This window comes from Hyla sarda, chromosome 11, assembly GCF_029499605.1.
Source record: "Hyla sarda isolate aHylSar1 chromosome 11, aHylSar1.hap1, whole genome shotgun sequence".
In the NCBI taxonomy this organism is placed as follows: Eukaryota; Metazoa; Chordata; class Amphibia; order Anura; family Hylidae; genus Hyla; species Hyla sarda.
In genome coordinates, this window is record NC_079199.1 from 28,962,823 (window position 1) to 28,990,134 (window position 27,312).

At 43.4% G+C, this 27,312-nt stretch overlaps 1 protein-coding gene across 1 annotated transcript in view; it reads right to left on the reverse strand.

Annotated features, from left to right (window-relative positions):
- The window catches only part of TMEM62 (transmembrane protein 62), a 35,381-nt gene continuing 8,069 nt past the window's right edge, over nt 1–27,312 (reverse strand). The window contains exons 5-14 of the mRNA XM_056547127.1: nt 26,326–26,467; nt 18,627–18,751; nt 16,746–16,868; nt 16,505–16,660; nt 10,880–11,039; nt 10,165–10,278; nt 7,891–7,975; nt 6,433–6,537; nt 5,417–5,535; nt 1–3,470 (exon numbers count right to left, since the gene is read on the reverse strand). Of these exons, the coding sequence (XP_056403102.1) occupies nt 3,144–3,470; nt 5,417–5,535; nt 6,433–6,537; nt 7,891–7,975; nt 10,165–10,278; nt 10,880–11,039; nt 16,505–16,660; nt 16,746–16,868; nt 18,627–18,751; nt 26,326–26,467 (1,456 nt within the window). The 3' untranslated portion in view covers nt 1–3,143. The remainder of the gene's footprint in view (nt 3,471–5,416; nt 5,536–6,432; nt 6,538–7,890; nt 7,976–10,164; nt 10,279–10,879; nt 11,040–16,504; nt 16,661–16,745; nt 16,869–18,626; nt 18,752–26,325; nt 26,468–27,312) is intronic.

Below are 27,312 nucleotides of genomic sequence, written 5' to 3' on the forward strand. Positions count from 1 at the left end.
TGACAGGACTGATCGGGAAAAATACAAAAGAAAGAAGCATATTTTTCATTAACATGCTATTGGAAAGTTATTCAACATTCATTAATCTAAAATATATCAAAAGTTTATTTGATGAGAGGTACCCTTTAAAAAGGGGCCGGTCATCACTTTCATGCTGCCTGTACTTCCAGTCATAAGGACAGACCTCAGCGGCTTTTGCCTGCCCTGCTTCCCTTTTGGAAATGAAGCAAGATCAATCAAGGCTGGCGGGGTGAGGACAAGCTGAGGACCACCCGGTTCAGGCAGCATGAAAAAGATTAGATGCTCCAAATGCCCGACAAATTGTAAATAAATAAAAAATAGATCACAAAGAATTAAATCAAATCACCCTATATAGGATTATCGTTTCTGTTCTACATTTTCTTCCCCTCTCTTTTGGTGCGTTTTTAATTTTCTTTTTTACAATACAACTTTTAAAAGAGGTTATCCTAAGATTATAACTTATCACCTATTTACCGGTTAGGTGATAAGTAGTGTTGATCAGTGGGTGGCTTGGCCACTGGGACCACCACCGATCACGATGTAGGTGTCATCCCCCAAGTGAATGAGGTTGCAGCTCCCATGGATCTGCCGCTTGCTATGGGACTGCTAAAGATAGTCAAATACAGCGCATGGTTATCTGCCATTTCCACAGCGAGTGAATGGAGCCATGATCAAGCAAATACACTGTTACTCCACTTAACAGTGCAAAGAGACCCCCAATAGACCACATACTGATCACCTATCCTGTAAACAGGTGATAAGTTATAAACTTTAACCACTTAAGGACTCAGGGTGTACTTGTAAGTCCTGTGTCCTGCTAACGGGGTTTAAACCGTTCTCACGAGCGGAGAACGAGTTGAACCCGGTTGGTCCCGGTTGCTCTGGGCAGCCAGGACCCAGCTAATGCCAGGACCCGCCGATCGGGCCGATGCCCAGCATTAACCCTTTAGACACCGCGATCAAAGTTGATCACGGTGTCTAAAGTGAAAGTAAAACTATCCCGGCAGCTTAGTGGAGCTGATCAGGACTATCGCGACAGAATAGCGATGTCCCGATCAGCTTACTGGACGACGGGAGAGTCCTCACCTGCCTCCTCGTCGTCCGATTGGCGATCTACTGCTCCAAGCCTCCTGAGCAGGCGGCTGGAGCAGCAGAGCGCCGGTAACACTGATCAATGCTATGGCTTAGCATTGATCAGTGTAAGCAATCAAAAGATTGCATGTTATAGCCCCCTAAGGGGGATAAAAAAATAAAAGTAAAGTGGTAAAATAAATTGAATAAATGTGAATAAGCCCCCCCTAAAAGTTTGAATTACCCCCTTTTCCAATTTTTTAAATAAAATAATGTAATAAAAAATAATAATATGTGGTACCGACGCGTGCGTAAATGTCCAAACTATTAAAATATAAGGTTAGCTAAACCGCCTGGTCAATGGCGTACACGTAACACGTAAATTTTGAATTTTTGGTCACTTCATATACCAAAAAAAAAAAAAAAAGATCAAAAAGTCCCATCAAAACAAAAATGGTACCGATAAAAACTACAGACCACAGCGCAAATAATATGCCCTCATTAGCTCCATACGCGGAAAAATAAAAAAGTTATAGGGGTCAGAAGATGATAATTTTAAACATACTAATTTTGGTGCAAGTAGTTATAACTTTTTAAGTAGTAAAATAAATAAAACCTACATAAATTAGGTATCCTTGTAACCGCATGGACCTACAGAATAAAAATAAGGCGTCCTTTTTACCAAAAAGTGCACTGCGCAGAAACGGAAGCCCTAAAAAGTTGCACAATGGCAGTTAGTTTCCCATTTCACCCCCCACCAATTATTATTTTTTTGTTTTGCCGCAGATTGCTATAAAATTAGTAATGTCATTACATAGTACAATTGGTGACGCAAAAAACAAGCCCTTATATGGGTCTGTAGGTGCAAAATTGAACGCGCTACGATTTTTAGAAGATAAGAAGGAAAAAACGAAAGTGCAAAAACTAAGATTGTTTTGAGTCCTTAAGGTGAAAATGGTCTGAGTCCTTAAGAGGTTAAAGGGGTAGTCCAATGCTGAAAAACATATGGGATAAGTTTCAGATCGCGGGGGTCCGACCGCTGGGGCCCCCCGCGATCTCCTGTACGGGGCCCCGGGTATCTGGCCAGATAACGGGTGTCGACCACCGCACAAAGCGGCGGCTGACATGCCCCTTAATACTGCGCTATGGCAGAGCCAGAGATTGCCGAAGGCAGCGCTCCGGCTCTGCCATAGAGTTGTATTGAGGGGGCGTGTCAGCGGCCACTTCATGCGGTGGTCAACACGCCCCATTCCTGCGGGCTGCAGGGGCCCTGTACAGGAGATCACGGGGGGGCCCTGTACAGGATCGCGGGCTGCAGGGGCCCTGTACAGGAGAATGCGATCTGAAACTTATCCCCTATCCTTAGGATAGGGGATACGTTTTTCACCACTGGACTACTCCTTTAAAAGGTATTTATAATAAACACCTGATTTAAATAATGTCCTTTTCTAATGATACATTCTCAAATATTATTTTGTTTCAACTTTTGAATTTTTCAGCTCATACAAGCTTTTGAGGTTGTAAATTTATACCTTCCGATCCAATCAGATAACTCATGTGAGATTAAAGGGATACTCCGCACCCCTAGACATCTTATCCCCTATCCAAAGGATAGGGGATAAGATCTCAGATCGCAGGGGTCCTGCTGCTTGGAACCCCCGGGATACCGGCTGCAGCACCCACCTGTACGGCTTCCACCTCACACCGGCAACGTTGGAGGCTTCGGATCCCGACCACAATGGCGGAAGAGTATGATGTCACGACTACGCCCTGTGTAACATCACGCCCCGCCCCCTCAATACAAGTCTATGGGAGGTCCGTCACGCCCCCTCCCATAGACTTGCACTGAGGGAGGCGGGGCGTGATAGGGGATAAGATGTCTAGGGGTGCGGAGTACCCCTTTAATGTGGAGACAGAAATCCAGCAAATCAAAATGAGAGAAAGCAGTAAATTGTCCCATCACATCTTGACGTGCTATAGGTCATTGAGGATTACATTAGTTGAATATACCACATACAGCGTATCTGGTATAGATGACAGGCCAGTTAGGGTCATGTGCTTTGGCAGTTTTTTAACTCTATTATGTAAGATCTCAGTTCTGCCGAGTTGTATACCCATACTGTCCTACCCAAGATCAGTGTGGCGACCACCAGCCACAGCTTCATTGGCGAGAGGAAAGTGGCTAAGGTGCCATAGGTCAACATCAAGAAGAAGACGGAGAAGATTTGCCATGCCAGGAGGAGAACCATGAAGAAATGAATTGGAATGCAGACTATCTTCCTGCTATGCTTCAGATGGGAAAAGAAACTGAAACCTCTACATCGCAGCAACAGACACCAGCAGAGATACATAGTCAAGGGAATATTAAAGAACACCATCTGCAAAAAAAATCAACAAAATTAAAAATTTAAAAAAAAAAAAGTACACATAACTGATTTTTATTTACTTTCTGATTCACTAGAAACAGTGGTAGAGTTTGTTTACAGGCTCCAAGAGCTGCAAAGGTTTAACTTATTTGCTCTGCAAACCGCTCATGCACCCTCTGTTTAACCACTTGTGGCCCAACAAATGTCTAATAATATCCAGCTGGTCCACACATAATGCAGAGGTTTATCTAAACATGTGGAGAATTGGCCATCAGACATCACTAAATAAAGCCACAGGCAGTTTATTACAATGCTTGCCTTTCTGATCAGTGTACGCATAGAGCTCAGTTAGTATATATACCAGTGTTTCCTAACCAGGGTGCCTCCAGGTGTTGCAAAACTACAACTCCCAGCATGCCCGGACAGCCAAAGGCTGTCCGGGCATGCTTGGAGTTGCAGTTTTGCAACACCTGGAGGCACCCTGGTTGTAAAACATTGGTATATACAGTAAGTGTATGTCAGGCCCAAGGCCTGATTATGGAATCCTACATGTGTACAGTGACCCCCCGACCTACGATGGCCCCGACATACGATCATTTCAACATACAATGGCCTCTCACATCGCATGTTGAAGGCAGCATCAACATACGATGCTTTTGTATGTCGGGGCCATCGCATAAACGGCTATCCGGCAGCGAAGACTGCTTCAGCTGCCACCGGATAGCCGTTTACGGTGCCCCGCTGACGATCACTTACCTGTCCTCGGGGCTCCGGCGCGTCCTCTTCGGGATCCCCCTGCATCGTCGGCGCTCTCCATCGTAGTCATCACGTCGCTGCGCACACCGTCCAGTCATCCAATAGGAGCGGCGTGCGTAGCGACGTGATGGCGGCGACGGAGAGCGAGGATGCCGGGGAAGCAGAGGCCTTGACGGAGCGTCGGGGACACCCCGGGGACGTGGTGACAGCGATGGAAGGAGACATCCAGGGCAGCGGTGACGGTCCGGAGCGGAAGGGACACGTGAGTATAACCTCCAATACCAGTGGTCTTCAACCTGCGGACCTCCAGATGTTGCAAAACTACAACTCCCAGCATGCCCGGACAGCCATCGTTTGTTGAGGGACCACTGTATTATAAATGTATCTGTGTATAATGTATAATTTAAGACATGGGTGAGGGTTCATTCAGACTGTGTATTTGTTTTTGTGTATTCCAGTTTTATTGTGGGGGTCTGTCTATCTGTGTTATACCTCCTTTGAAGTCATGCACTCTGGTCCCATCATAAAACAAATTAAGATAAAGGACCAGGAAAGAGGGATGGCAGTCGCCCCCCCCCCCCTGCCCCTCCAACCCCCCCCCCCCCCCCCCCCGCTTTGTGGGATCAGATGAATTCTCTTTTCCCTCCTAAAAAAACACTATAAAAACAGACGCTGGACAAACCTTTGCTCAAGCCTGTGGCAAAAGCTGACAAGACATCCTAAGATACAGCTGGACTCTCACTCACAAGGACTGCTATACCATTATGCTGTAAGGACTTTTTTTTGTTTCTGAACTTGTCTTGCTGAGCTCATATTTTTGCATCTGTATGGCATTTGTTTATTTCATACGTAGCACGGTGATACCTTTTATCAGATTAAATGTTTAAATGAATCAGCTCTGGTCTTAGATCTCTAAATATAGGAGCTCACCTTTCTAAAGGAAGCTCTGGTGAAACTGTCAAAGGGTTAATTTGGTGACTTTCTGGGACTAGTAGTGGATACCCAGAGGTCTGGCGGCTTTAACCCTTGCACCATCACACTCTCTCTAGCGTCTTGGTTAGACATATAGGGTGTGATCGTGACAGTGTATATAGTTCTGGAGGCAGTAATCCTGCCCACTGCTTCAGTATTAGTGATCACGTAATCACCAGGTACCTTTATATTTTAGTGAATGACTTATGAATGGGTAGTTCGTTACAAACCTGTGTTATTCCAACCATATACGTCATGCTTCCTTCTAAGAAATGACCCCCGACAACCACTCCAAACGAAAAGCAAACTCCTATATGGCCATCAATTATTTCTCCAATAAACCAGGGACCTGTAGATGAATCATATAGGGTGGAATTTATAGTTTCCAGCACCAACGCAAAGTGGCAGCATTTTCTGCCTAAAGACTCAGCCTGTGCATTTCATTGGCACAATTTTACCACTCTGCACGGAATGATAAGTTTCCCCCATAGTGTTGTTTTCAGAAAACAAAGAGGGTGACCCAACCCTGACCGCCTTGGAGGTGCGCGCAGACACCTGGAACAAATGGCAGTAAGGATGTTGCCAGAAAGATCAGGTTGAGGTGCAAACCCCGTATATGACACATTTGGAAATAAAGAATTAAGTTCTCCAAATGTGTGTGATAAAGAACAAAACAGTTCTGTACATTTGCTCAACATACAACAATTTTGTTAAAAAAAAAACAATAGTATGAATAAAAGTTAATATAAAAAGCTACAGTGAATTTAAAGGGGTATTCCAGGAAAAAAAAAAACTTATATCTATCTATCTCTATCTCTCTCAACTGGCTCCAGAAAGTTAAACAGATTTGTAAATTACTTCTGTTAAAAAATCTTAATCCTTCCAATAATTATCAGCTGCTGAAGTTGAGTTGTTCTTTTCTGTCTGGCAACAGTGCTCTCTGCTGACATCTCTGCTTGTCTCGGGAACTGCATAGAGTAGAAGAAGCTTGTTTTGGGAATGTGCTTCTACTCTGGACAGTTCCCGAGACAGGTGTCAGAGAGCACGTAGACAGAAAAAAACAACTTAACTTCAGCAGCTCATAAGTACTGAAAGGATTAATATTTTTTTAATAGAAGTAATTTACAAATCTGTTTAACTTTCTGGAGCCAGTTGATTATATATATTAACCCCTTTAAGATACAAGTAGAAAATGCTACTTGCATCTTACATTCACTTTTGTAATAAATTATAATGTTCCACTTACCAACTGCTGTATAAAAATTGAGTAGAAAGATGGCATAGAAGAAAGTATTGTTTTTGCTTAGTACATGCATGGAAAATGAGGCCAGTGTGAAACATCCAGGTGGGCCTAAACAAATGTGATTCAAGAAAACACAGTAAGTATTTTTTTGTCCTAATACGGTAAGTCAATTAATATTATTAGCACTGCAAAACTGCATCTGTGATAATAGTGTTTCTATAACCAATAGGGATGTAAGAAAAAAAAAATAATAATCGATTCGCGCGATTATCGTGATTTTTCATTTGGCGATACTGAATCGATTCAAAATATTTTTGAATCGATCCTTTTAGGGATGTGGAATTTGTATCTCCTGACACCCGGAACAGCATGTCCCGGGCATCAGGAGATACAAATTCCACATTTGTGGAGCCGGGCAGGCCGGATCGGACGCGGCGTCGCTCTGGGTGTATGGAGCGGGCTCTGACTCGTGCCCGCTCCGTACTCTGCAGCCCCCGGCTGATTTCAGTAGCCGGGAGCCGCTGATGCGACACCGCCGCCAATATCCATCATGCGGCGCTCAGAGGGGTGTATGGAGCGGGCTTCGGACTCGTGCCCGCTCCATACTCTGCAGCCCTCGGCTGATTTCGGTAGCCAGGGCCGCCGCTAATAGCCAGCATGCGGCGCTCAGCAGTCTGTATGGAGCGGGCTCCGGACTCCTGCCCGCTCCATACTCTGCAGCCCCCGGCTGCTCTCAGTAGTCGGGGCCTCCGCTAATAGCCAGCATACGGCGATCGCCGCGGCTGGCTATTAACCCTCTAGATCGCCGCTGTCAAAGCTGACAGCGGCGTCTAAAAGGATCTATGAATGCTCCCTGGTGGGCTAGATCGCCCCCCGCAGCGCGATCGCAGGGGGGGGGCGATCCACTATAGAGGTAGCCGGAGGACTTACCTCTGCTTCCCGTCTCTCCGTGGCTCTGTCATTGATAGATCCTGGCTGGACCAGGCTCTATCAATGGATCACAGATCAATGGAGTTCAATAGAACTCTATTCATCTGTCTGCGGAATCTAATGATTCCTCCTAAAAGTCTAATAAAGTGTATAAAAAAAAAAAAGTTTTCATAAAAGTGTAAAAGACATTGTTTTTGAGACAGAATCAGGATATATCGCGATGTATCACCACCTAGACAGTATCGCGATATATCTGGATATATTGAATCGCCACACTGGCAATTCACACCCCTAATAACCAATAAATAGGTTTGCCTATATTGGCCAATAGCAGGACACTTTATTACATTCTAGGCTGCCTGTATTCAGCTGGCTATATACATTATACATCATTTATATGGCCCTGTGCTCTCCTGCTTTGGCGTTCTCTGTACTCTACGTATGAATCTTGACTACTGGACTGTAACAGTGTAATTTGACTTTGGCATTAAAAGGATACGTGTAAAAAAAATAAATGGTCTTTGCACTTACCTCTAAGAACATTTCGCCTTCTAAACCGGTAAAAAATAAGTATTATGAGCTGACTCAGTACAATCAGAATGAACAGCACTTGTGACTGGGGAAAGTAAAGAGAAAAAAAAACACAATTACCAAGCATTTTCACACTGCATTATGGCACAAAGTCAAGCACCTTGTACGAATTTTACTGGAATATCAGACATACTAAAATATGGAAGAATAGGCAGGAGGCCCAGCACTACGATGATATGCAGCTTTATTCAAATGGACAACACACGGTAAAAACGACAGTCAGACGCGTTTCGAGCGCATGCGCTCGAAACGCGTCTGCCTGTCGCTTTTACCGTGTGTTGTCCATTTGAATAAAGCTGCATATCATTGTAGTGCTGGGCCTCCTGCCTATTCTTCATTATTGTTGGGTGCCTAACCGGGCACCGGTCCGAGTCACGGCCGTCACGCCCCCTCCCATAGACTTGCATTCAGGGGCTGGGGCGTGACATCATGCGGGGGTGTGGCTATGATGTCAAACGCTCCCGGCGCTGGCTCCAGCATTCGGAACAGTTTGTTCCAAATGCCGAGCAGCGGAGTACCCCTTTAAGAATATGCATATGTTAGTGAAATTTTTTTTTTTGCAAGGTTTATACCATTAAGAGACTATGTCCGCTTCATGTATGTTACTAGGAGCTATCTGATTGTAACCAGGAGTGTGCATAGGTATTTTAGGTCTCAGCCCACACAGCCCAGTAGGCATGAGTAAGGGGGCGTTCCCCCAAAACGTTGCGTCCGGACTAAGGTGTGCCGTAGATGTCACATCTCTTAGCTGTCAGTCTGACCATTGTACAACCTTTTTCTATAGAAAGAATAAAAAAGAAGAAATGCTAAGACGAATGTCTGACTTGTGAGTGATTTTTCAAAACAGTAACGCACCTGTCTGAACAACATGCGATGAGCTAACCCTCTCTCCTCTTGGTTTGCACTAAATAGATTTGGAACGGGGATTGAAAGATACCTGTCCAAGAGGACTCCATATTATTTGCCTACTATTTTTGTACTATGTAGCAAGGGTCAAAAGTTCTGCAAAATTAAATGGGAAAAAAAAAAAAAAAAAAGGTCCACTGTAAAGAAAAAATATATACCCTATAGGGGAAGCTAAATAAGAATAAGGGAATGGTATGTGCTATCGTGTACTGCGTTATCATCTCTGGACAATGCACATCTGCTGCTGCATTACCTTACAGAGGAAGGGGTTCTCTAATATTGTGTCCTGTCTTATTACAGGATCCACAACGTAAGCTGCTTGTGGAAAAGGGAATAAGACAAGACGCAATATTAGGGTGCATTCACACCACGTTTTTGTAATACAGTTCCCGTATACGTTTTCAATGTGAAAACCGTACGGAACCGTATTGAAAACCGTATAAATTGACTCTCCATTGAAAACCGTATGCCAAAAGATGCATCAGGTTGTGTCTGTTTTGCATTCTGTACGGTTTTGTCCGCTTTTGTTCCCGTACCCAAAACTGTAGTCTACCATGGTTTTTGGTCCGGGTGAAAAACTGTATTAAACCGTATACTTTTTTTTTTTTTAAACATGGGAGTCAATGGGAACTGTACAGAACTGTATGTGCATATGGTCCCATCTGGTTTTCACCATATGGTTTTTGACTTTGCACAATTTTTTTTCTTGGAATTTCAATCAAACAAGTGAAACTTTAGTCAAAATGGAGTGAAAAGTTAAAAAGGTATACGTTTTTTTTTCTTAGAAAACGGATGCAACCGGGCATCATTTTTCAAACCGTATACGGTTTTTAACCGTATACGGGTTGAAATTTGTACACACGTTTTGATACAGTTTAGTCCGTTTTTGAGGAATCAGTTTTTCATCAAAAACCTGATACGGGAACTGTATTGCAAAAACGTGGTGTGAATGCACCCTTAGAGAAAAAAAAACATTAAAGTGTCACTGTCATTTAAATAAAAAGTTTGGGCTGTCACAAAGACATAAGTTTTGATTAATCAGAATCTGGGTGTTCAGATCCCCATCAATCGTTAGGACGAGCCGAGAAAAGAGTTTGGCTGAGTGCTCTGTCCCTGGCTCGCTGCAAAAGGGCTTCATAGACTTACGGTACTACAGAATCTGTGTCTGGCAGTATGATGAGGGAGAGAAGTCTCCTGGCTCGTTCTAGTGATCGGTAGGGTCTAAACAAAGTAATTTTTTTTGTTTTGTTTTTTTAAGAAATGACAGAACACAGTTGCGACTTAGTATAACAACAACATAAAACTTACTACAATATAATGATCAGTAAGAAGAATTAAAGATGGAAAAATGCTAAAGCTGACAGCTGCATTATCTTCTAAGCTGAACAAGTGGCTTCTAGATCGACTTCTTTGGGATGCATCCTGTAAAGAAAAAAATAAAATAAAAGTATGGTAAGGAAAGTAAAAGGAAAATAAATTCAATACTACAGCCATCTTATTTGTTAAAGGGGTACTCCACCCACAGACATCTTAACCCCTATCCAAAATGCCACACACAGAATTCTAAACAGTATGTTTAGAATGCTGGGTTTCTGCGTCCAGAGACGCGATGTCACGACACACCCCCTCTATTCATGTCTATGGGAGGGGGCATGACAGCCAGGTGCAGCACGGAGATCATGGGGGGGTCTCTGCGGCGGGACCCCCACGATCAGACTTCTTATCCCCTACCCTTTGGATAGGGGATAAGATGTCTGAGGCCAGAGAACCCCTTTAAGTCATCCACGTCACTGCTTATATATCCATATGACAGGTCACACTGAGATGCAAAAGACTTATAGGGGATTCCAATTGCTCTTACTGCAGATCAGCATGACACATAGGACATACTAAGGAGGCTTTATATGGAGTAGGATTTCTTCTTGCACAATCTTTTCCTATATAAAGTTTTTATGTATTGTAGAAAAAAAAAATATAGCAAATAAGCTGCCTGTATTCCCAGGTGTTGTCTATTACTTATTACCTTAACTTTGACTTTGATCTCATGAAGCCCGCTCTTATATTTTTCAGCCGTCCATTCCAAAACATATAGTGGACCAGATGAGTGCACAGCGTCCCCGGCTTCAACTCCATCTATGAACACCTTTACTGAAGTGATAGGGTCCGGAGAAAATACCAAGATTCTTTATAACAGAGAACAGGAAACAGAATTCTTAAATTATCGCTATAAGTGTTGAAAACAGTCTAATAAATAAAGTGATGGCAAATCATTACAATATGCCCTGTTCATCATTCGTAGAGGTCTAGCCTATGTATGGAAAAAAAAAAAAAAAAAGTTTATAATATTATATACACACACATTATATACATACATACATACACACACACACACACACACACACACACACACACACATATACATATATATAATCATCAAGTAGAAGCGGCACACCAGTATACCAATGAAAGCGTGGGTTTATTCACACATCTGTGCAGAAAAGCTAAGTTTCGGCTCAGCAATAGAGCCTTTCTCAAGCATTAAGCTCTATTGCTGAGCCGAAACGTAGCTTTTCTGCATAGATGTGTGAATAAACCCACGCTTTCATTGGTATACTGGTGTGCCGCTTCTACTTGATTCTACATATTATTTGGGAGTTGGTCGGTTCCCGAAGCTTGGCACCCGGGCGGATCTGGAATCCTGGTGCTCCCCCTGATCTATTATTGCTAATATATATATATATATTATATATATATATATATTATATATATATATATATATATATATATATATATATATATATATATATATATATATATACACACACATATATATATATATATATATATACATACATATATACACACATATATATATATATATATATATATATATATATATATATATATATACATATATACACACACACACACACACACACACACACACACACACACACACTAAAGGTCTCTCATCCTCAGCCAAGCCAGATTACCCTGTTCTGTACTGACGAGGGGCAGAGGGGCAAGCACCCCGAAACAGCTTTCACAGAATTCTGACTTGGCATTAATCCCAATCAGCTTCTGAGACTTTGTAACCAAAGCCAGAGCTGATCAGAGGGCACACTACCTTATATGGTGGTGTGATGAGAAACTTATTTTGCATATATATATATATATATATATATATATATATATATATATATATATATATGAAACAGAACTATATCTAAAGAATTTCTAATATAAATGTATGTAGCACGTACAGTACACAACATTTGGATGTACCCTAAAAGGTATATAGAGATCAGCCACCCCCCTTATCTATATAAAGGACCCTAGCCCACTGCCCTGTCTGAAATTAGAGACTAGGCCCTTCCCTTATTTACTTATTCACAACCAGAAAACACAAATGGATCAAAGGGAAATTAAACAACTGTGTTCTAAACTTACAAGACTGTTATAGGAAGATTCTACACACAGTGTGGGCATGCTTGTCTTACCCTATTAATAATTTCTAAGTGTAGTGTTTCTTCAAGGTATAAATGGTAAAACTGTGCTCTTTTCAGTATAAGTGGTAACTAGCAAAGATATTTTGGCAGTAGGGCATCCATTCCTACTTTTATTAACGGCAGCAACAAAGCAGAAAAATGGTAACTAGTTCAAGTGCTAGACCCCGAGTGGATGTCACTAGAGATGAGCGAACTTACAGTAAATTCGATTCGTCACGAACTTCTCGGCTCGGCAGTTGATGATGCAGTAATTTTTCCCCCACGATGTCCCGTCACTGTATAACCTCCGTAATGAATTACGGGCATATACGGGTGCAAACGGGCAGTTACAAAATCCCATAGGCTGCAATGCGATTTAGTGTCGGCCGTCAGGGGTTTTGTAACGGCAGGTTTTTGCCGAAAATTGTGACGGAACATGCAACGGAACTTCAATAACGGAAAAATCACTAGTGTGAAAGGAGCCTTACAATGAGCCTCTTATCTATGGCTACTGAAAGGATCTGTGCGTAGAAACACCTGATTGTCGTTTCAAAAGGATTTAAGATGAAAAACAGAATATCATCAGTAATTGAAGTTATAAAGTTATCAGGCACTGTTACATCATAGAAAGTTGTAATGTCGTGTACTGTTGTGCCTCCATTGGGCATTAAGCTGTTGTGAGGTCATAAAATGTAGTACAAACAATGAAGTACAAATAAAAGTATTACAGCAGCACACTGCTAGTGCTAAGATATATGTGTAATATAACACTATTTTCATTGCAATACTGCTATTGAGAAAAATAAAGATTCTTAGCTTACCATTTGGCCAAATAGTGTGTACCATCCCACCACGATAAGGTGACCTCAGTTGGGACGGACCCTAATCTATAGATATGCCTCTCTTGGGCTAGCACTAAACCTACAGTTTCTGGGTATGTAAGATCCAGCTATTCTCTACTTAAAAACACCTAGTGGAATGGGTGGAGTGCACAAACTTGGCCAAATTGTAAGCTAAGCGCCTCTATTTTTCTCTATAGCAGTATTGCAATTAAAAACGTGTTATATTACACATATATCTTAGCATTAGCAGTGTGCTGCTGTAATTCTTTTGTTTGTACTTTTAGTTCAGCCGCCGCAGCTTGCACCTGTGTACTTTGTGTATATATATATATATATATATATATATATATATATATATATATACACACACACACACACACACACACACACAGTCATGGCTGTAAATGTTGGCACCCCTGACATTTTTCAAGAAAATTAAGTATTTCTCACACAAAAGGATTGCAGTAACACATGTTTTGCTATACAAATGTTTATTCCCTTTTTGTGTATTGGAACTAAAATTTTAGGCGTGCCAACATTTACAGCCCTGACTGTATATATGTGTGTGTATGTATATATAAATAGTTGTGTAGGATAGGATGTGCTGACCATTTTTTTGCTTTTTATGTTACATATGTGGAGGGAGTGGCTAACTCCATCTTGCTTCGTGCAATCCACCCATTCCACTAGGTGTTTTTAAGTAGGGACTAGCTGGATTTTACATGCCCAGAAACTGTAGATTTAGTGCTAGCCCAAGAGAGGCATATCTATAGTGTAGGGTCCATCCCAACTGAGGTCACCTTATTGTGGTGGGATGGTACACACTATTTGGCCAAATGGTAAGCTAAGAACCAGTGTGCTGCTGTAATGCTTTTGTTTGTACTTGTAATTCAGCCGAAGCAGCTTGCACCTGTGTACTTGATTATATATATATATATATATATATATATATATATATATATATATATATATATATATATATATATATATATATATATATATTATATACACACACATACATATATTATATATATATATATCTCTATATCTATCTATCACATATATACAGGGTGGGCCATTTATATGGATGCACTTAAATAAAATGGGAATGGTTGGTGATATTAACTTCCTGTTTGTGGCACATTAGTATATGTGAGGGGGGGGGGGAAACTTTTCGAGATGGGTGGTGACCATGGTGGCCATTTTGAAGTCAGCCATTTTGAATCCAACTTTTGTTTTTTCAATAGGAAGAGGGTCATGTGACACATCAAACTTATTGGAAATTACACAAGAAAAACAATGAAGACACCCCGGAAGAAGCCTTCATTGGTGAAACGTTGGGTGGCGGGTGGCTGTAGCGCTGTACTCCTTGCTCCACTTGGTAAAGTATTTAGTTATTTCTGTCTAGTTCAGGTTTTGTCCTACCTATAATGCGTTATTGATCCCCTGAGGCTCCCTTATCTGCTCTTTGTTTTTCTGTACTTACTTGCGATCCGAGCATATTTGCTGGATCCAACTCTAATATTTAATCCACAACCTATGAGCCGTAGCCTCCCTCATTAATCTACGGGAGTCAATACTTATTGTGCACTATTCATTTCACCCTTTCCCTGGCAGACAAGCATAGCCCCCGTTTCTCTCTCAGCACTTTTTGGATTCATGTTTACTACTATATATGTATTCTTTTAAATTATTTTAAATGTCTTGTCATTTTGGATTCATGTTAATAAAGTATACTTTGTGATATCTATGTCCTGTTTGACGCCTTTTTCTTTATGAATTATTCTATGTCTTGTGGCGTAGGACCTACTGTGTGGGAATCTTTTCTTTTGGTATCGTATAGAAATATAATAAGATCCAGGATCAAATGGACGGCCCCTTACCAGATAGGGCACAACTCCTATAATGGCTGAATGTTGTGGTCAGCTACCGTGGGCCCCTTTGGTGCAAGATCACCTTCACCGTTGTAATGAACAAAGAACGAAAAAAAAAATAGGGCTTCTAATCCGGCGCTTCTCCAATGATTAAAGCTTAATAATTCAAATGTAGTGGGTATAAAACACTTTATTGATAAAATGCTGCATTTTATTATTAAAAGCTTTTTCATCCACATTTGTATTATTAAGCTTTAATCATTGGAGAAACGCCGGAATAGAAGCCCTATTTTTTTTCTTTCCTTTTTGTTCTTTTCTAAAATGATTTTAACATAAAAAAAAAATCAATCAAATTTGAAAATTAAATTAATAATAAAAAAAAAAAAAAAAAATCACCTATAATTTAGTCTATCTGCTCTTACACAGCTCTATATGTATCTATTGCACCAGACCTCAAACAAACCTTGTGTGGCCTTGATTTTGCAGTCACTCTTTTCAACCGTTCCCTGTATTTTGCTAAATGACAGCATGCATATTAGAAGAAATTAGGGGACAGGTGGAAGAGGTATAACAGCATGTTCAGGGTATAAAGCAGCGATCTCAACCTGTGGCCCTATAGATGTTGCAAAACTTAAAATCCCAGCATGCCCGGACAGCCAAAGGCTGTCCGGGCATGCTGGGATTTGAAGTTTTGCAACATCTGGAGGGCCATAGTTTGAGACCACTGATATAAAAGGGTTTGTTTGTAGTCTTACCTTGGAGACACAAAGGTCTGCATATAAGCAGTAGTCCCTAATTTTTTTATTTTTTATTTTTTTAAGGGGTATTCCATTAAAAAAAAAAAAAAAATTCCCCTCTCATATCAACTGTCTTCAGAAAGTTAAACAGATTTGTAAATCACTTCTATTTAAAAAATATCTTCATCTTTCCAGTACTTATTAGCTGCTGAAGTGGAGTTGTTCTTTTCTGTCTGACCACGGTGCCTGAGACCTTTATCTGTCTCAGGAACTGTCCAGAGCAGAAGAGGTTTGCTATGGGGATTTGTTCCTATTCTGGACAGTTCCTGAGACAGACAGAGGTGTCAGCAGAGAGCACTGTTGTCAGACAGAAAAGAACAACTCAACTTCAGCAGCTGATAAGTACTGGAAGGATTAAGATTTTTTTTTATAATAGTAATTTACAAATCTGTTTAACTTTCTGGAGCCAGTTGATATGAAAAAAAAAATAGTTTTTCACTGGAATACCCCTTTAATAATGATTTTCAGCTGTACTAAGGATTTTTTTCACTGCACATATGAAATTAGTTTACACACACACACATATATATATATATACACACATACATATATATATATATATATATATATATATATATATATATACACACATACACATATATATTCATTCTATACAGATTATTTTTATGTCCAAGTAAAATAGAAACCTTATATGTGTTGAGTGCAGGATCCACTGTAAAGGCTCTTCTGCTGGATTTGTGTAAAGGGCAGATTTAGGGTTGGTGATCAGGATAGCCGGCCATTCATCATACAGGAGGTCTACAAAGCTGAACAGGTCATGGTCAAAGGCAAATATGCGATATCTGGAAAGGAAAGGGTAAGGATGTGAAATATACCATGGTCAAAGCAGCCCACCTATCATTTATATATCAGTATAGTAAGTTTTACCTTCTGTTATGCATCCAGTCTCCCAATTCCAGCTCTAATGTCCCTTTTTGATGCTGGGAGTGCAGAACAGGGGCTAACCCTCCTAGTGTGTGCAGGTGACCGCACAAATACGCCACTGCTGAACTACAAAGAACACCATGTTTAAACCCCAATGACATCTTGTACACAACACATTTTTTTTACCAATGTACAGTGGTCCCTCAAGTTACAATATTCATTGGTTCCAGGACAACCATTGTATGTTGAGACCATAACTCTATGAAAACCTGGTAATTGGTTTTGAAGCCCCAAAATGTCATCAAAAATAGGAAAAAAGTGAGGATTAAAGAATAATAAGTAGATAATATAGATAAAGCAAGATCTGATGGGAGCTGTAATCACTGTCTATGTAGAGGACAGGAGCTTCTTCAGGGTCCTGTACAGAACACACATTGGCCCTCATTTACTATTCTTAACCCGACCTCTTGTCGGGTTTTTTTGGCGCATCTTTGTCTGCGACATGTCGCAGACATCATGCGCCAGTCTGCGACACGATGCGACATTTTTTCCCGACGGACCCGATGTGGATTCTCCCAAACCCGAAAAAGGGGCGTAACCCGACATTTCTGAGCTTTCCCACGTATTTATTAAGGTTTCCAACCCGAATTTGTTGTATTGTTGTGGATTTTTTCCCGACAGCTCAGAGGAGTTGGAAACCAAAACCAACAAAACCCACGTGCGACAAACAGGATGCGACATAATAATAAATTCCAGGGAAGAAAAGCAGTCGGGTAAGAAAGCAACATAGACTTACAACCCGATTTTCTTAGTAAATGAGGGCCAATGTCTTGAAAAAGTAACATTGAGCCGTCCTCACCTGGTGTCCAAAGAACATGTACTACCTCCCTGTACTGTAGTGGGCGCTACCAGACACCAGTCAGTGCATGCACTTCAGTAATACAGAAGTTTTACCAGTGAATGTCCATTCTGATTGGTCAGATCTTCCAGCCATTAACACGTTTCACAGATCTGGACTGTTCATAGCATTGTATGTTGAGTCTGGTTTCAAGTTACAATGGTCCAGAAAAGACCATTGTATGTTGAAACTATTGTATGTAGGGGCCATTGTAAGTTGAGAGATCACTGTATCTTACAAATATAGATATGGTATTCTCTACATTATATAAAAAAATTTTTGCAAATGAAAGTAGTCATTTAAATGGGCACTGTCAGATTAAAATTTTTACATGTTGTGCTTCTTCGCAAAACATTAACCTTTCTATTATACTTCATAAGAAAATGTTCTCTCCTTTTCATAGAAATGGCTTATAAAAAACACCACTAGGGGTCCCCATACCATCCAGAACATAATCCTGTCCAGCAGCTGAATCATTTTTGTCCCAGCTAAAGCACAGGCTGGGACAAATTTCAGGAAGTGAGGGTGGGACTAGCACTTCACTGTGCTCACTCCTGTCCTGTCTATCAGATTGCAACATAAAAACAGAGAAGAGGAGAAGGCTAGAGAACCAGTGAGACTCAGCAAAACACAGCAGACTCAGGAAGGAAGTGAATGCATGCAGAGTAAGGGCATGACCCCCACAAAGCACAGAATTATAAACCAAGCAAGCAACAGATAGAAGGTATCTGAGGACAGGTGTGGTGCTTTTTTTGTTGTTGCAAGAAATCAGCAATTTTTCTGTTTTGGGGTGGCACTGAGATTAAAAAAAACAAAAAATAAATAAACCTGCGCAACCCTGATAACATTCTACAACAGCAGGGGAGCCATAAATTACTGTCCAAGTCAAGCACAACTAGCACGACAGAAGAGTAAGTACTAAGAATGACACAATGTATCCTTGTAAGAACAATGCTGCAGTAGATTTGTGCATTGATATGACTGACCTCATCACTGCCCGGATGCCGGGAGAAGGTGACACAATGGTTGAAGATGGATAATGGCCAAACCACACAGACTGGTTACTATGTAAACTCTCGCTGGCGAGCACAGACAACTTCTGCATCTGACTCTAGAAGAAAAAACAGCAGAGAATAGTGAATAATTGAGTGTTGTGTCCCTAAACACAATGAGGGAGATTTATCAATCAGCGATAAAGAAGAGAGTGGTGCAGATGCTGATAGGAACCAATCAGATTGCTTCTTTCATTTTTCAGAGGCCTATTTAAAGGGGTACTCAGGTGAAAACCTTTTTTCTTTTAAATCAACTGGTGGCAGAAAGTTAAACATATTTGTAAATTACTTCTATTAAAAAATCTTAATCCTTCCTGTTCTTATTAGCTGCTGAATACTACAGAGGAAATTCTTTTCTTTTTGGAATGCTCTCTGATGACATCACGAGCACAGTTCTCTCTGCTGACGTTTTAATAATAATAATAATAATAATAATAATAATAATAATAATAATAATAATAATAATAACAACACTATTTATTGTTGTCCTTAGTGGGACCCAAGTCCCCAGAACTGCAAGGCAGCAGTGCTAACCACTAAGCCACCATGCTGCCCTTAGCATCCGTCTGCTATGCATGGTTGCTAAAATGGACAGATGTCAGCAGAGAGCACTGTGTGAACACTGATGTCATCAGTGTTCCAAAAAGAAAGGAATTTCCTCTGTAGCATTCAGCAGCTAATAAGTACTGGAAGGATTAAGATTTTTTAATAGAAGTAATTTACAAATATGTTTAACTTTCACTCACCAGTTGATTTAAAAAGAAAAAAGGTTTTCACCGGAGTACCCCTTTAACAAGAGTACCTGTCACCAAATAAAACTTTCTAGAGACTAACTGGAGACTAACTGAGGGAGGACTTTTTTTTTTCCCCAGAGCGCGCTATCGGCACAATGTTTTTTGCCCTATGCCTCTGCCATACATAATTCTGCAGAGTTCTCACTCTGTGGGAGCATATGCGAACGGCGGTGGCGTGGTTTCTTCCCGTTGTTCAGCTTGTGTGGAGTCCTCTCCAAGTGCCCTCTTCTCCCCGGGTGCTCACGCTGTACCCCTGGGACAGTGTTTTTTTTTGTGCCTACAGCGTTTTGGTTCGGATTTTCTGCACTATGCCTCTTTGGAGACTGTTCCAGTCTCTATTTTCCAGAAGTTTCTGGTCTTCACCTTGACCGAATCGCCTTCGGCTCTCCCTGGCCTTTTCTCGCCAGGTTCTCTGGTTTCGGTTGGTCCTCTCTGTATGGTGTTCTTTTGTTGTTCCCTTTTCCTTTTTTTGTTCCGAACCGGGCTCTCCCTCTGTCTGGTTCTGTGCTTCTTGGAGTTGGTTTCCTACCTCCTTCCAGGTTGGTTCGGCCCATCAGGTCTCCGCATCGCCCCTTCTTGTCTCTCTCTGTGGCCTGTTGGTTTAGAGTCTTTTTCTAAGGACGGTCCCTTCCTTGGCATCCTAGTCCATGGACAGTGGGAACTGCCGGACGCTCAGTTCCAGGCCTCGGTTGCCTTTTAGCCCAGGGTCTCTTCTGTGAGTCTTACAGCAGGCTGGGGTTCAGTTTCCGGACTGACTACCTTCCTCAGGTGGTGTTTTTCCCACCCCATGGTCTCTGTGTCCCCCAATAAAGAGCGACCGAGAAAAGGAGATTCTTTTTGTGCTCACCGTAAAAGCTCTTTCTCGTAGCTTTCATTGGGGGACACAGCACCCACCCAGGTCTTCATTCTTGTACGGATAACCTTATCCGGTTCTTTAGTGTTTCTCCGGGATTCCTTTCTAGGATCTTTCGGACTTGTCTCTTGGTTGGCTTCTCCAGACTGACTCCCTTCCTCTGGTGTTTTTCCCACCCTAGGGACTGCTTTGGTACATCCCATGGTCTCTGTGTCCATGTCCCCCAATGAAGAGCAACCGAGAAAAGGAGATTTTTTTGTACTCACCGTAAAATCTCTCTCGTAGCTTTCATTGGGTGACACAGCACCCACCCAGGTCTCCATTCTTGTCCGGATAACCTTTTCCGGTTCTTGAGTGTTTCTCCGGGATTCCTTTCTAGGGTCCTTCGGACTTGTCTCTTGGTTGGCTTCTCCTACTGCTTTGTGACAAAACTGATTACCTCACTTCCAGTGGGTGGGCATATCCTGCCAGGGAGGAGACTACTTTTTTTCCCCCTAGTGTCAGCACCTCCTAGTGGCAAGAGCATATACCCATGGTCTCTGTGTCCCCCAATGAAGGCTACGAGAAAGATTTTACAGCGAGTACAAAAAAAATAAAATAAAAAAAATAAATAAAATAAATAAAAATCTCCTTTTTAATGTGAAATTAACAGGCACTTTTCCATTTACTTGCTTTTAAAGTTAGCAACATAAATATGTTTAAAATTTTGTAGAAAAAACGGCCACTAGGTGGCTCTATTCTGTTCCCTGCTACAAATAATACAGTGAGTTTGGTTTCCTACCAGCCTGGCAGGAGTTTAAACTCAGGAAGTGCTTCTCTGCATGGAGCTCAATTGACAGCTGCACAGAAAGTGAAAGCACCACAGATTCCCACAGTAAGCTGCACAGACGGAAACCTGCACAGAGCCTGAGGTCTTCTATTCATCAAAGCACTGCAACCATGTGAGGGCGGAAGTGGTCCCCCAGCAGGCTTCAGTGATGTCATGCCTGCTGGGAAACACCCACTTTCTCCTGCTGGTATGATACACAGCTTCTTAAAGCTCTGAATTATTATATATTTTTTTTAAGGGCTTGAGGAGTGTTCGGAGTAGTTGTTAGGGAACATAGCCTAAGTTAGTTTAGAACAGTTTATTTGGTGACACGTACTTTTTAAAGGACATGGGGATTTTTCATTTTTTGCACTTTTTTTTCTCCACACCTTCTAATAGCCAGAATGCATTCAATTGTCCACCTCCAGACCCATTTGATTGATTTGACTCATAGGCTTGTTTTGTGTGTCACCTATTGTACTTTTTAAAGGGGTATTCCACCAAAAAAAAGTAGATTTTTTATACTGTAAAATCTTTCTCGGAGGATCCATTGGGGGACACAGGAACCATGGGTATATCTTGTTGCTACTAGGAGGCAGACACTAGGCATTAACAAAAAAGAAGTCGGCCCTTCCTAGCAGGATATACCCCGCCCACTGACCGGCCGAAGCACAGCCTTGTCCTGGAAAAGGACAAGAAAGGGGGGGTCGGCAGGAGAGAACTGCCAATTCCGAAACCTGCCGGATGGAGGTCACAGCAATGAGAAGAGACACCTTCCAAGAAAGGAAGCGGAGAGAGATCTCCCGAAGGGGTTCAAACTGGGCACCTTGCAAAGCGCTGAGAACCAAATTCAGGTCCCAGGGCAGAGTGGGAGACCTGTAAGGAGGAGCCCCGCGAGCCACACCCTAAAGGAAAGTGCAAACATGAGTCAGAAGCCAGGGGGCGCTGAAAAAGAACAGAAGATGCTGAACCCTGCCCCTTGAGGGAACTAAGTGTCAGCCTTCCAGCCCCAACTGCCGAAAGGAAAGCAGGAGCCTCGCACCACTGAAAGTAGGCAAACCAGGTCATGTGATAAATCCTGGCAGAGGACAGTTTACATGCCCGAAGCAAGGTGCGAATGACCCGGAGAGAGAAACCGCGAGCCCTCAGCACCGCAGTTTTAACCGCCATGCTGTCAAAAGCAGCAGCAGTGAATTGGGGTGGCAGAGAGGACCTTGAAAGAGGAGGTCGGTACGATCCAGGAGCCGCATTGGGAACGTCCGCCACGAGACGAACCACGGGCGCCGGGGCCAATCCGGAGCCACCAGAATAGCTGAGACACCTTCCACCTTGAGCTTCCTCACTACCCTGGGCAGGAGGGGAAGCAGAGGGAAGAGGTAAGGGAGGGCTAACTGACCAGGGAACGACCAACGCGTCCACAGCTAGAGCCAGAGGATCGCAAGATTTTGCCACCAAGGCGTGAGCCTGCCAGTTTAGGCAGAACACAAAGAGGTCCATGTCCGAGGTCCCCCCAACGTTCGCAAATTGCTGCGAACACCTCTGGGTGGAGCGACAATTCCCCGGGGGTCGGGCGAGGAGCGACTCAAAGTCCGCCTCCCAATTGTCCACCCCCGGAATGTGAATCGCTGAGATGGAGGGAACTTGGCGTTACGCCCAGACAAGGATCCTTGTGACCTCAGTCATTGCCCCCCTGCACATGCCCCCCTGGTGATTGATATAGCTCACAGCCGTGGCGTTGTCCTATTGGACCAGAGAAAGAAAAAATGGCCTGAAGCTCCAGGATGTTGATGGGGAGACTGGATTCTTAGGGAGACCAATGGCCCTGAACTATTACAGATAAGGTCATCCAGATAAGGGAGCACCGACACCCCTGTGAGAGTGGAGGATAGCGATTACCACCGCCAGGACTTTGGTAAAGACCCTGGAGGCAGTGGCTAGCCTGAAGGGCAGGACCACAAATTTAAAATTACCTGCAGGAACGGCAAACCCTAGAAATCGTTGGTGTGCCGGAAAAATGGGGATGTGGAGGTAGACATCCCGGATGTCCACCAAAGACAGGAATTCACCCTGGTCCATGGACGCAACAACAGAACGAAGAGATTCCATTTGGGAGTCCCGCAGGCGCAAGTGCCGATTGAGGAGCTTCATATCAAGAATCGGACGGACCGTTCCCCCTTTTTTGGGAACGACGAACAGATTTGAATATAAGCCCAAAAAACGTTCCTGGGGCGGAACTGGCACAATGACCCCCTGTGCACGGAGGGTGTGGAGCTTAGACTGAAAAGTAGCAGCCATGGCCGGAGAGCGGGGAGGACGGGACCGGAAAAAACGATCCCAGGGAAAAGAACCAAACCTGAGTAAGTAACCTTCGGAAAGGACGCCCCGAACCCAGGAATCGCGCCAACAAAACGTCCAGAAAAAAGGTACAGGCGAACACCCACCCAAGAGAAAGGCTCGGGTGGGGGCACCCCTTCAGGCAGAGGTAGGTTTGCGAGTACCTGGCTTTGCGGAGAAGCTTCCAGAACGGCCATCCTGCTTCCAGGAGGGGCGCTCTTTGAAGGTAGGAGCCTTCAGAGACTGTGAAGCCGCTGGTTTGTCTTGGAGGCCTGAGGCAAAGGACCGAAAGGGCCAAAACGAAGAGAACTTGCGGCGAGAATCGGTGCAACGCACATTATTCTGAGGGAGCAGAGAGCTCTTACCGCCTGTAACCTCAGAGATGATTTCATCCAAGCGTTTGCCAAAAAGGCGGCCGCCAGTGAAGGGCATCTCAGTGAGCGATTTCGTGGAGGCCGCGTCGGCATTCCCAAGCCTTTAACCACATAGGGCGGCAGATAGCCACCAAGTTGCCAGAAGTAAAGGCAGCACAGCATGCAGACTCCAGAGACGCCGAGCATAGATAATCACCAGCCCTGGAGCGCCAGGTGAGTGAGCGCGCTGTGGAGACATCCTATTGGGTGAGGAGTCAGAGTAAATGACCCTAGAGTGCTTGTGAGAGCACCGGGAAGGGCAGCCAGAGGATGCTGAACGAGCCTCCCGGGAGTGGGGGCACAAGGAGGACTGCTTTAGGGCAGTAGCCACCTTCCTGGAAACCTGAAAAGAACCCAATAGACAAGTCAGCCAAACCCAGAGAAGAAAAAAAAAAAGGAGCAAACTCGCCCAGGTTCCTGTGTCCTTTAACAGCTGGGACAGAAGGTAGAGGTCCCTTGCAGAGGTTGAAGACCCTTATAGAGATAGAGGTCACTAGCAGAGGTGGAGGTCCCTTGCACAGGAGGAGGTCTGTGCTGAGAGGAACAGCAGCATGCACCGAGAAAGACCACAGCAGAGATGAGTGTCTCTAGCTAAAGCAGCGTGCCGGAGTGAGAGACCAGTGATGTCACAGGCAAGAGAGAGACCACCCTGGGGAGTTCATAGCCCCCCATAAGTAGCAAGGCTAAAGGGGGAGGAGATACATGACCCCTGCATGATTGGCCGGGGCCTAGGAAGAGGAGGAGCGGCGGACTGCGCAAAACAGCGGGGAGCTGGAACACAGCCGTATGGCAGATGTACAGGCTGCCATGGCCGAAGTGCAGAAACGGCCGTGCGAATAATCGAGGTGCTCAAGAATAGGGAAGGCACCTAATGTGCAGTGCAGGGATGCCGTTTGACAGAATACTGTTGCAAATATACAGTGCAGGGACGCCGTGCAACAGAATACTGTTGCAAATATCCAGAAGGCACCTCGTGTGCGGCATGGCCGCAGGCAAGAGAGCTGCTAGGAAGAGAGGTACAGGGACCGATAAGTTTTTAACCCCTAAACCCCCAATAAAAGAGTACCGCCTATTAAGCCAGGGGGATGAGTGGAACGGAGGATGGAGGGGGTGTACTTACCTCAAGGGAAATGTTCCTTACATACTCACCTACCGAAGTCTGCAACCAGCCTAGTGCCACGTTGCATCATACCAGGTTGTCATAGCGGGGCGAGCAGGGCCAAGAGGGGACCCGGAGTCAGTGCACATCCCTAGCACTGGTCCGTGGCAAGAAGGGGTTAATGGTGCACACTTTATGTACCGTGCCCCTTCCTCGCAAATGGGGGATCAGGCAGCGCCATGCTCCTGTGGCCCCAACCTAAATAAAATAATAAAGAAGAGGAAAATTCTAAAACTCTAGAAAAACTAGAAGAAAAAAAAAAAAAAAAAAAGAGCTCCAGACCTGTGTCTGCCTCCTACAGACACTAAGCTAAAACTGATTAGCTCAGAGTAAGTGGGCAGGGTATATCCTGCCAGGAGGGGCCAATGTATTTTTTGTTAATGCCTAGTGTCAGCGAGATATACCCATGGTTCCTGTCCCCCCCCCCCCCAATAGAGACGAACAAGAAACATCTTATTCCCTATCTCCGGGCCGGCAGAGGCGGCGTCCGGAACACGGAAGCTTGGAGCTTCAGTGTTTGTGACATCACGCCACACCCCCTCCATTCATGTCTATGGGAGGGGGCATGACGGCTAATACGTAGCCGTCACGCCTCATCCCATAGAAATGAATGGAGGGGGCATGACTGCTGTAGTCGTCAGTCATTCGCATTGGGGCTGAGTTCACTCCATGCACGAATGACTGGGGTGCCGCGCCGGAGATTGCGGGGGTCCCAATCAGCGGGAACCCCAGGATCAGACATCTTATCCCCTATCCTCTTGATGTTTTTCGGCAGAGTACCCCTTTAATGATATCACTAATTTTACCACAAAATCTATTTTGAAACCAAAAAAGAGAAAGAAAAAAAAGCAATGTTGCTAATTTTGGGGGCTTCAGTTTCTAAGCAGTGCACTTTTCTTAAAAAAATGATACAATGTCTGTTTTTTCCCATAACAACCATACACAGCTCAACTTTCACTTTACAAGAGCTTGTTAATATATGAAAGCAGAGCTGTGGTTGTTATGGGAAAAACCAGACAATTAGGGTTTTAGACTGATTGATAAATCTGAGCAATTATCTTTATTCTGTAGGGCCATACAATGAGGACGATTTTTGTTCCCACTCTTGTGAACAAGACCTGAGGATTCTCCAAATTCAGATTTTCTTGATAAAGGGTCTCAACCCAATGAGGACGATTTTTGTTCCCACTCTTGTGAACAAGACCTGAGGATTCTCCAAATTCAGATTTTCTTGATAAAGGGTCTCAACCCCCTTTATATGCATTATCTTACCTGATTAAGTATGCCAAAGAAGTTATAAGGCCTCTTCGGTCCTGGGGTGAGGGTGGCATCAACACAAATGAAAGAATAATTTCCAAATGGAGTGCGATGAACATAGTGGAAGGAGCCTTCTTTTTGCCATGCTGAATATTTCCTAGAGAAGAAACAGAATTTACTTGTATTGTAAATGCTCATATATGAATTAAAAAATATATATATATTTTTTAAATTCCCCCATTTAGGCTAGCTTCACACCATGGAATTTCCGAGTGAAAGTCCTCTTTGACATTCCGGTCCGATTCCAGTTCCTGGCAATGGGATTCCGATGTACAGCGCATACTATGCAATTTCATCGGTGGACATTCCGCTGCTGAAAGAATAATCTGGCTATTTTTTTCTGCGTAATCTGTCTTGAATACATTGCCATCAATGGGGACGGCAATGCCCGCACGGTCTTAGCGCCGACTGGTTTAAAGGGGTTCTCCACTGCCCTGTCTAAAGTTTATTACTCCGGACGCTGTGTGCGGGCTTCTGTGTTCGAGGCAGCCTCCTCGTGACGTCACGCCCGCCCGCTCAACGAAAGTCTATGGGAAGGGGGCGCGACTGCTGTCGCGCCCCCTTCCCATAGACTTTCATTGAGGGGGCGGGCGTGATGTCACGAGGAGTGATAGAAAAAATGCTTTGTCCCTCAAGCTCAAACACCGCCACCACCTTAAGGTGTTACATATAAAGGGAGTCATTCAAGTCAGCTTGACATCTGTTATCTGTGATCTTCTGCATAGATAAGATGGGCAGCACCTAAGTGGCGCCTCTAATCTCGTATAATTGTCGGGTTCTGACATAGTAATAGGATGTTTATGCAAGTATAAATTTACAGCAGGGCTTGACATTTGTTATGAATGTAGGAGCCAGCAAGAAAAGTTAGGAACCAGGATACAGCACATCACCTAACGCAACGTGACGTCATATGATCAGTCATTACTGTCCCCTCATCTTCCT